Below are 11,330 nucleotides of genomic sequence, written 5' to 3'. Positions count from 1 at the left end.
TAGTTGTTAATTTGAGATTCTTCTTGTTTCTTGAGGTGAGCTTGAATTGCTATAAACTTCCCTCTTAGAACTGCTTTTGCTGCGTCCCATAGGTTTTCGATCGTCATGGTTTAGTTGTCATTTGTTTCTAGGTACTTTTAAATTTCCTCTTTGATTACTTCAGTGATCTCTTGGTTCTCTAGCAGCGCACTGTTTAGCTTCCATGTGTTTGTGTTTTTTTACAATTTTTTTCCCCTGTAATTGATTTCTAGTCTCATAGCATGTTGGTTGGAAAAGATGCTTGGTACGATTTCAATTTTCTTAAATTTTCCAAGGCTTGGTGTTTGAGCCAAGATGTGATCTATCGTGGACAATGTTCTGTGTGTCCTTGAGAAGAAAGTGTATTCTGTCACTTTCAGGTAGAATGTCCTATAAATATCAATTAAAAGTATCTGGTCTAGTGTGCCATTTAAAGCTTGTGTTTATTTCCTGTCTGGGTGATCTGTCCATTGGTGAAAGCGGGGTGTTAAAGTCCCCCACTATTATTGTGTTACTGTCAATTTCCCCTTTTATGGCTGTTAGCATTTGCCTTATGGATTGAGGTGCTCCTATATTGGGTGCATAAATATTTACAATTGTTACCTTTTCTTCTTGGATTGATCCCTTGATCATTATGTAGTGTCCTTCCTTATCTCTTGTAACAGTCTTTATTTTAAGGTCTGATATGAGTATTGCTACTCCAGCTTTCTTGTGATTTCCATTTGCATGGAATATCTTTTTCCTTCCCCTCACTTTCAGTCTGTATGTGTCCCTAGGTCTGCAATGGGTCTCTTGTAGACAGCATATGTACAGGTCTTGTTTTTGTATCCATTCAGCCAGTCCGTGTCTTTTGGTTGGGGCATTTAATCCATTTACATTCAAGGTGATTATTTATATTTACGTTCCTATTACCATTTTCTTAATTGATTTAGGTTTGTTTTTGTGGGTCTTTTTCTCTTGTGTTTCCCACCTAGAGAATTTGCTTTAGCATTTGTTGTAAAGCTGGTTTTGGTGGTGCTGAATTCTCTTAGCGTTTGCTTGTCTGTAAAGCTTTTGATTTCTCCATCAAATATGAATGAGCTCCTTGCTGGGTAGAGTAATCTTGGTTGTAGGTTTTCCCTCTTTCCTCCCTTTAAATATATCCTTCCACTCCCTTCTGGCCTGCAGAATTTCTGCTGAAAAATCAGCTGATAACCTTATGGGGATTCACTTGTATGTTATTTGTTGCTTTTCCCTTGCTGCTTTTAATAATTTTTCTTTGAATTTAATTTTTGCTTGATTAATATGTGTCTTGGTGTGTTTCTCCTAGGGTTTATCCTGTATGGGACTCTCTGTGCTTCCTGGACTTGGGTGACTATTTCCTTTCCCATGTTAGGGAAGTTTTTGACCATAATCTCTTCATATGTTCTCAGACCCTTGTCTTTCTCTTCTTCTTCTGGGACCCCTATAATGCGAATGTTGGTGCGTTTACTGTTGTCCCAGAGTCTCTGAGACTGTCCTCAAGTCTTTTCATCCTTTTTTCTTTATTCTGCTCTTTGGCAGTTATTTCCACCATTCTATCTTCCAGCTCACTTGTTCGTTCTTCTGCCTCAGTTATTCTGCTATTGATTCCTTCTAGTGTATTTTTCATTTATTATGTTGTTCATCACTGTGTTTGTTCTTTAGTTCTTCTAGGTCTTTGTTAAACATTTCATGTATTTTCTGAATCCGTGCCTCTATTCTGTTTCCCAGATTTTGGATCATCTTTACTATCATTACTCTGAATTCTTTTTCAGGTAGGTTGCCTATTTCCTCTTCATTTATTTGGTCTTGTAGGTTTTTACCTTGCTCCTTCGTCTGTAACATATTTTCTTGTCGTTTCATTTTTTTTTGATGGGTGGGGCTGTATTCCTGTTTTGCTCGTTGTTTAGCCTGAGGTGTCCAGCGCTGGAGTTTGCAGGCAGCTGGACAAAAGCTGTGTCTTGTTTCTGAGATGAGGACCTTCAGGAGACCTCACTCTGATTAATATTCCCTGGGGTCTGAGGTTCTCTGTTAGTCCCGTGGTTTGGACTTGGTGCTCCCACCACAGGAGCTCAAGCCCAACCCACTGTATGGGAACCAAGATCCTGTAAGCTGTATGGTGCAGCAAAAGAAAAAAGAAGGAAAAAAAAAGGGTACAATAACAAAAAATAAAAAATTAAATTTAAATTAGGGAAATAAAAAATATATTAGAAAAAATATAAGTGAAACAGTAACAACAAGTTAACACAGAAGCACAAGAGCAAAAAACAAAAACAAAAACTGGAAAAGGCCTTAACTGTGGGGGTGGGGCTTAGGCGGGGGCAGGGACCTACGCTAAGGACTTGTGCCACTGGCAATGGCAGCATGGCTGGAGGGGTCGTTGGAGTGTGGAGTGTAGAAGTAAGGCCCTGGGTGGGGGTACGTGGACAGGGCTTAGGCTCAGCGCACCTGGAGGGGCCCTCTGAGTACAGAGGATCAGGCCCGGGACCGCAGCAGGGTCCCAGGGCCCAAGTGGGCAGGGGAAACGCCAGCCGCATTCCCTTCCGATCCTCCCATGTCCCTAGGGTATCTCCCCATACCCGTTGCTCCCCTCACCATGGGTGGGCCCCTCTGGGCATGGGAACCCCTCCTGTCCCCCAGCCGCCCCTCCAGGGCACTGGTCCCATCCTGCCTCCACTTCTCCTCCCCTGTCCGCCCCCCTCCCACGTCCTACCTGGTCGCTCAGGGGTTCATCCCGTCCCCTGAGGTGTTCGTTGTCCCCCACCAGTGCCTGGCAGGTGCCCAGTTATGTGATTCAGTTATAAATATACAAATATCTATTCATTTTCAGATTCTTTTCCCATATAGGTTACTACACAATATTGAGTAGAGTTCCCTGCACTATACAGTAGATCCTTGTTGATTATTTTATATACAGTAGTGAATATATGTTAATCCAGCCTCCTAATTCATCCCTCCCCTCCCCTTTCCCCTTTGGAAACCGTAAGTTTGTTTTCTGTTTTTAATTCAGGCATATTTATTGAAGATAAAAAACTAGAAATTAATAAAAGAGTAAGTGGATTTCCACAAATGGCTAACACAAATGCCTGAGTTTGTTTTTGAGGTCTGTGACTATTTCTTTTTTGTAAATAAGTTCATTTGTATCCTTTTTTAGATTCCAAATGTAAGTGGTATCATATGATATCTGTCATTTTCTAACTCACTTCAATTAGTATACTTATCTCTAGGTCCATTCATGTTGCTGCAAATGGCATTATTTCATTCTGTTATGGCTGAATAGTATTCCTTTGTGTATGTGCACTTCTTTATCCATTCATCTGTCGATGGCTACTTAGGTTTCTTCCATGTGTTTGCTATTTTAAATAGTGCTCGATGGACATTAGGGTGCATGCATCTTTTGGAATTAATGGTTTTCTCCTTATGTATGCCCAAGTGTGATTACTAGATCATATGGTAGCTGTATTTTTAGTTTTTTAAGGAACTTCCATACTATTCTCCATAGTGGCTGTACCAGTTTACATTCACACCAACAGTGTAGGAGGGTTTCCTTTACTCCACACCCTCTACACCATTTGTTTGTAGACTTTTTGATGATGGCCATTCTGAACAGCGTGAGGTGATACCTCATTAGAGTACTGATTTGCATTTTTCTAATAATTAGGGATGTTTGAGCATATTTTCATGTGTTTGTTGGCCTATATGTCTTCTTTGGAGAAATGTCAATTTAGGTTTTCTGCCCATTTTTTTATTGGGTTGTTTTTTTGATATTGAGCTGCATGAGCTGTTTGTGTATTTTGGAGATTAATCCTTTGTCCGTTGATTCATTTGCAAATATTTTCTCCCATTCCTAAGACTCTCTTTTCATCTTGTTTACGGTTTCCTTTGCTGTGCTAAAAGCTTTTCAGTTTAATTAGGTCTCATTTGTTTATTTTTGTTTTTCTCATTACTTTAGGAGGTGGGTCAAAAAAGATTTTGGTGCGATTTATGTCAGAGTGTTTTGCCTATGTTTTTTTATTTTCCTGTATGCGGGCCTCACTGTTGTGGCCTCTCGTGTTGCAAAGCACAGGCTCCGGACACACAGGCTCAGTGGCCATGGCTCACGGGCCCAGCCGCTCCGTGGCATGTGGGATCTTCCTGGACCGGGGCACGAACCCGTGTCCCCTGCATCGGCAGGCGGACTCTCAACCACTGTGCCACCAGGGAAGCCCTGCCTATGTTTTCCTCTAAGAGTTTTACGGTGTCTGGCCTCACATTTAGGTCTTTAATCCATTTGGAGTTTATTTTTGTGTATGGCGTTAGGGAGTGTTCTAATTTCATTCTTTACACGTAGCTGTTCAGTTTTTCTAGCACCACTTATTGTAGAGGCTGTCTTTGCTTCATTGTATATCCTTGCCTTCTGTTATAGATTTGGTGACCACAGGTGTATGGGTTTATCTCTGGGCTTTCTATCCTGTTCCATTGATCTGTATTTGTTTTTGTACGAGTACCATAGTGTCTTGATTACTGTAGCTTTGTAGTAGTAGTATAGTGTGAATTCAGGGACCCTGATACCTCCAGCTCCATTCCCCCACCCCCACCCGCCCCACCAAGATTGCTTTGGCTACTCAAGGTGTTTCCATACAAATTGTAAAATTCTTTGTTCTAATTCTGTGAAAAATGCCACTGGTAGTTTGATAGTGATTGCATTGAATCTGTGGATTGCTTTGGGTAGTACAGTCACTTTCACAACATTGGTTCTTCCAGTCCAAGAACATGGTATATCTCTCCATCTGTTTGTGTCATCTTTGATTTATTTCATCTGTATCTTATACTTTGCTGCATACAAGTCTTTTGCCTCCTTAGGTATGTTTATTCCTAGGTATTTTATTCTTTCTGTTGCAGTGGTAAATGGGATTGTTTCCTTAATTTCTCTTTCTGATCTTTCATTGTTAGTGTACAGGAACGCAAGAGATTTGTTTGTTAATTTTGTATCTTGCGACTTTACTAAATTCATTGATTAGCTCTGGTAATTTTCTGGTGGCATCTGCACAAACTGCAGATTAAATCCCCATAATCGGCCCATGTTATGTTTTTCTAAAACTATAAGGGAGGAGACAAAACCATATAACAAGTTGGCCCTAAGGAACATGAATAAACACATACATCCACATACACTTACAGGCACAGTGGGAAGACTCCGCCTTCCCCCCCTCCTCCTGCTCTGTCTTCTGCCAGGATGCACTGGCAACAGGGGCTCACTCCAAATCCCCCACCCCCACCAGGACCAACGCGGCAGCAGGCAACTGGGTGATGAGGATCAGTGTGCAGGATTTTAAACTAGGATTATGAAGTTAAACAATACTAGAAATAGCGGGCAAACAGACCAAACCAGCACTTTATTTTAAAAAGTTTTATTCTGCAGATTTAGAAATTTGAGATTTTTTAATAACTGCAAAAGAAATTCAGTCACACCTACTGATTAACAGAATGTAGCGGTGTATTATCTAAACAGAAATTGTGCTGATGTGCCACAATAAATTGTCTATTAGTAAAAAAATACACTTTAGGGCACAGCATCATATCACAAATTACAATAGGGATACTTTGCAAGAATTTATTCAAACTAGAGAATTCTGAGTAACTGTATCTTTTGAATGCAGCATTTAAAAATGTAACAACTCTGTGCATTCTTTTTCTTAAAAAACTGACCTTGTGTGTGTCATAGAAATGCTGCTTTATTGCTGCAGAGGTCAAAGTTCAAGGCTCAAGAGGTACAGGAGAGAATACAAAGGTAGCCTTAAGAAACTTGGTTTTGTTTATGTATAAAAAAGGTAAAGTTTATAAAAGTTAATTTACAAACCAAGAACAAAGTGGTATGCACGCCTTATGTACAAGCATCCTTAAAACATCAAAAGTTTTTAAATGCATAGCCTAAAAAAAAAAAAAAAAAGAGAGAGAGAGAAAACAACCACTGCCCCTTGCCAAACAAACAAAACAAAAAAAACCCCACCCCAAATCACACCATTATTTTCTTCTGGGTGATTACACATTTCTGAAACCACCAAATCCACAATTCACTCAATCTTTTCATGATACAGTATCTAGATGTGCACAAAAGCCATAAAACCTTAGTAACACACAGAACGATCTAAGAATTAAAAACACAAGGGTAAGGCATTCCTGCTGGTTAGTATGTCTATGGTGATGTGGTTAACTTATAGATCCAAAGAGGCCACAGAACCAGTCTCACATGCTTTGGTGTCCTTCCCTAAGAAAAATGAGTTTTCATATACAGTAAGTAATTGTCTTCACTTGCCCTGCCCCGCCCCGCCAAAAAAAAAAAAAAAAACGCTATAAATTCCTCTTGCTGTACATTTCTGTTAAATCCACTACACTGGTTATACATTTGAGGTGCTTTTTAAAAACGTGTGATTACCTCATGCATAATAAAAATGTGTATGCCAGGCCAGGGCCATAATAAAGTCTGAAACAGTGTACTTTGGAAAGAACAAAACTCAAATGCACCCCATTTACTGGCTGGTATTTTAACGGAAATCAATATGTGAAGTTAAGCAGTGACCATATAAAAGTACAAAACTCATTACAAAGCATCACATCGTGGAGCCTGTAGCCAACACCGACCCCCAACATGCAGCAGGCAGCATGTTTCCCAAGCACGGTTCAGGGGATGTTCACTCAGCCTCTCCAGTTCAAACAAAGCGTGTGATACTAACACACTGCAGTGTCAATTATAGGAAAAGTATGTAATACTTGATGGAGTGGTTCCATTTAGATTTAGTAAGTTTAACCCAGTTTCACATTATTTAATCAAGTTCCTATATTTTAAGAATTAAAAGTGGTCAATCAAGACAGAAACACAGTTTGCTCCGACAAGATAATTTGGATCTCCAGGAAGACACTTGTTCTGCCAGGTTTTAGGATCGCCTACGAGAGAAAAAAAAGTTCATGTCATTTCTGGTTGGTTAAACTGCTATCTGTAATGCTTTGCAATCATGGGACAAACACAAACATATATATTTAGATACAATTTTCCTCTATTTCTTCAGCATACCGCACTTGTACCAAAACTCTTAGTGCTATATATGTACTTCATTGGAGACCCACTGGAATCTAATGATCCAAAAGCTGTTGCAGATTTCTCGTTTATTTTTTATGTTTTCAAGTTTGAGCCTTTTAAAAAATGAATAAAAGTTAGGGTGATCATGTGCCTGGGACAGTTCCAGTTTGCCCCTGAGTATTATTATTAAGAGTACCCTTCTTGGGCTTCCCTGGTGGCGCAGTGGTTGAGAGTCTGCCTGCCAATGCAGGGGACGCGGGTTCGTGCCCTGGTCTGGGAAGATCCCACATGCCGCGGAGCGGCTGGGCCCGTGAGCCATGGCCGCTGAGCCTGCGCGTCCGGAGCCTGTGCTCCGCAACGGGAGAGGCCACAACAGTGAGAGGCCCACGTACCACAAAAAAAAAAAGAAAAAAAGAGTACCCTTCTTTCACTTTCAAAAGTTTAGACAATAATTATATGATTACCCCATTTGAGCTGAGTATGAGAACACATTTCTCACACTTGACAGACCAAATGAAACCCTCAACACTGCAGAGTTCGGTTAAGGAGCCTCCTCCCCTTTACAAAAAAAAAAAAAAAATCATTGAGACTGGGCCAGAGATTCTTAGCCCTGATCCTGCTGTACAACAAAACCATTCATGATGCTTCCAAAGTCATTGAACTGAGTAAGACTGAAGCAGGGCCTGGGCTTTGGAGTTTTTAACCAGCTTTTAACCAGGTGATTTGAGATTTGCAGCTACAGCTAAGGAGCCCTGGCAGTGGACTCAACGTAAAGAAGGCTGGGACAGCCATACACCTCTTGTGTCCATGGTAAGTGACAGTCGAAGCTGCTGCCTGTAAAGCAACAGTTCTCCACCAGGAGCAGTTCTGCCCCTCAGGGGACAACGTCTGGAGGCAATTTTGCTTGTCACAACTGGCATCTAGCGGGTGGAGGCCAGGGAGGCTGCTAAACACCCCACAGGGCCAAGGCTGAGAAGCACTGCAGACTGTAAGCTGTCCGTTACCTAAGCAACATCTGATTCATGGTGGGCTCAGCAGTTTAAAACAGAGGGGTTTAACTTCACAGGTACATGTGGGCTTGTGCCATACTGCAGATAAATTGTTTAGGCAATGAGATAGTTACGACAACTCTTGGGAAAAACTTTAGGTTCAAAATTCTTTCCAATATACTAATAAATGCTTCTTGGAATTAAGTCAGTAGCTATCAAAATCTACCTTGACTTTTTAAAACAAATTTATAGTAGCAAAAGCATTCCGAAGCCACACAGAATTACATAAAATTACATTTCTCTTCTAGGTGTACATACTCAAATTTAACACAGGAAAAAGTAAGTTGTTTCAATCTAACAAAATAACATGTTCTGTGGCACAAAACAAATTATACGAAGCATACTGGTTTTTTTCGTATCTGGAAAAAAAATCGCTTATAAAACAAGTAACAACATAGTTACTTTAAGGACCCTCAACCTATTTTGGGTTAGAGGACGATCACAGCCCACACTAAAACCTGACTTTTGGAATATATGTTTTAAATGCAGTTTTATTCATTTTAATTCATTAGTTCAAACTAGGCTAATAAAATGTTTCTCAGTGGAGTTCCTGAAGAACTTTTCCCAGAAAATGGGGTAGTTGTGAATGAATATATGTAATATTTTATGTTGGGTAATAGTAAAATATGTTCTTTACACCATAAAACTCTATTTCATACTGTACCAAACTAAAACTGTATAATGCTCATCTGATTTATCAAAAATTCAGAAGAACTTTAAATTCTTTTTTTCTACATCAGGTTCAATTAAAGTGTTCTGTGCCATAAATATAGAAAGTTCTGACTTTAGTCTAACTGACTTAGTCACCCAAGGAAGTGAGAAATGTGAAAATGCAATGGAAGCTTTGAAATTATGATCGTGACAGCAATAAGCCATTTTAAAAGTGTATTACAGAAGTTATTTTGAGTTTTACATGGAAAAACCATGGCCAAGTATGATCACAGTGTAAGGTCTTTTATCTTTCAAGTTTCTCTAGTGTGTGTGTGTATACACACACACACACACCCCTACAAAGTATATATATATATACTTTGTAGACTGAGAAATAGTAACCAAAAATAGAAATTATTACATAAAGGAATCAAATCATTTTAGTATAAAGATGAAAATGCATATATATGTAGGACAATATCAATTCTTCCACCTCATCTTAAAAATTTTGACAGAATAATTTTGTTGAACACCAAGAAACAGTCAACCTTTGGCCAAATCATCAATGTTTACAAGGCAGAAGCTTCTCTACCTTTCAGTTTTCATTTACAATATATGTACCACAAATAAACTCCACAACACTGGTGATGCCTACAAGGCCACAGGAACAGAGGGAGGATCTGTGCACAGACAGCACGGGTAGCTCCGTCAGCCCACGGGTCAATCAACGACAGTACCCAAAGCCCCCAAAGGACAGAGTGAAGACAGCATACCCGACGAGGAGTCGGATGATTTTAGAGCAAAAGACCAACCGTCAGGAGTCATGGACGCACAGTGTGGTAAGCGCAGCTCCACGGGCTTCAGGAACTTGAGGCCATGGGGCCCGCACATCACTAAGGGGCTCAGCAGGGTCTCACCTGGGGCGGGGGGAGAGAGGTTTTAGACGGCTGGCTTCCTTCTAGACCCACACCCTCCTCACCCTCCTTCTAACCATATGCTTTAAAGCCAAAGAGGGTTAGTTCTCTGTAGTAGCACTGACCAAGAAAAATGTAACAGGAGCCACAGATGTAACTTAATATTTTCCAGTAGCCACATTAAAAAGGAACAGTTGAAGTCAATTTTAATATTTTATATAACCCAATATATCCAAAACATGTGAGCAATATACTGAATGTTTGAAGCTGGTGTGTATTTTACACTTCTAGCCCGTTTCAATTAAAACAGCCACAATTCAAGTGCTAAACAGCACAACGTTGCTGGTGGCTACTTCATTCAATCACAGCATTCTTATGGTATAAGACATACTCAAACATTTTACAAATGTTACTTATATCTTGTGTTTTTAATGTTGTATTTGCTACAGACGTGGTTTAAGAGATTCACGCAGGAGGGCCAACATGTTAGTATTCTGGCAAAATGTACGAAAATGAGCTAAAATAATGTATTTAAGGAAGCAAAGCACTGCTAAAATATTCTAAAAGACGTTGCAACATGGTTCATTATCATTTCATCCTGACAGATCTGGAAGACTGTGAAAAATAAGAGCATTCCTAGATTCCTGAAGCAGCTCAGAAACACACACCGCGACAGCCGATGGGGATGCTTCCTCCTCTGCAGCGTGTTTACTTGTGCTAGGTCTGCGCAGTGAGGAAGATCTGACCCGAGAGCCTTGCATTCCACCAGCAGGTGGCAGCACAGAGCAAGGCCTTTGGAGTGGGTGTTACCTAATTCATCTCTAAGAGCTGCAAGGCAGGAAGGAACGACTCAAAGACAAAAATCTGGTGAGGTCGGCTAAGACTGGCGACTGGCTGGCAGGTACAGGAGTGCCCAATGACCCATCCCCTATTGTCACCGTCACAGTAAAGGTAGCACAGGCTCCCCTCTCCACAGTGCTCATTAGAGAGGCCCTCCCTTGTAAAAGGAACTTGAGGGCAGCCAGGGTGGGGGGAGAACAGAGGTCTAGGGTATCCTGTCTACTGAGCACAATAAGCTTTGAAAAGCACACAGGGCAACTCGAGTTATTGAAACTAAGCAGGAAATCACACACTCACCTTTCTCCTTATCCAAAGGCGGGAGGATGCTGTTGTCTCGGCAGACCTTGAAATAGATTTCCTGCTCGACTCCCTCAGGAATGGCTCCTTGTGGGATAATGATACTAACGCCGGTCTCTATGGAGCTCAGCACCCCGCCGTTGCTGTTAAATACGCCGCGGGCGGTGGCCACCACAGTGTGACCATCCTCATCTTCATCCTCTTCTACAGCTGAGGGACTGAGAGTTCAGAAATGGCCAATGAGTACATTCCTAGTCACATACAGGCACTTTCACTGCTAGTCTAGTCGGTGGTTTCATTCTCTTTCTCTCTCCATATAATCAAGCAGTTACTTACTTTAATAAGTTTTCAGTGACTGACAGACTTTACTCACAGGGATAACTAAGCATATTCTTCCTCGAGAAGTCAATGTCACTTTTAAAGGTAATAGTCACGTTTCCTTCATTACTGATTTTTTGCGATCAGAACATGTAAGGCCTGATACAGTGCTCACCCAATATTTTA

The 11,330-nt window shown here is 40.8% G+C and overlaps 1 protein-coding gene across 4 annotated transcripts in view; it reads right to left on the bottom strand.

Annotated features, from left to right (window-relative positions):
- Positions 1-5,392: 5,392 nt before the first annotated feature.
- Positions 5,393-11,330, bottom strand: part of TJP1 (tight junction protein 1) — a 116,496-nt gene continuing 110,558 nt past the window's right edge. For 2 of the 4 annotated variants that reach the window (XM_060005291.1, XM_060005294.1), the window contains 3 exons: positions 10,827-11,044; positions 9,549-9,692; positions 5,393-6,942 (listed from right to left, as the gene is read on the bottom strand). In XM_060005291.1, the coding sequence (XP_059861274.1) occupies positions 6,848-6,942; positions 9,549-9,692; positions 10,827-11,044 (457 nt within the window). In that variant the 3' untranslated portion in view covers positions 5,393-6,847. The remainder of the gene's footprint in view (positions 6,943-9,548; positions 9,693-10,826; positions 11,045-11,330) is intronic. The other 2 variants (XM_060005292.1, XM_060005293.1) reach the window with 2 other exon arrangements.

This window comes from Delphinus delphis, chromosome 2 (assembly GCF_949987515.2).
Source record: "Delphinus delphis chromosome 2, mDelDel1.2, whole genome shotgun sequence".
In the NCBI taxonomy this organism is placed as follows: domain Eukaryota; kingdom Metazoa; phylum Chordata; class Mammalia; order Artiodactyla; family Delphinidae; genus Delphinus; species Delphinus delphis.
This window is presented reverse-complemented; position numbering and strand designations above follow the sequence as displayed.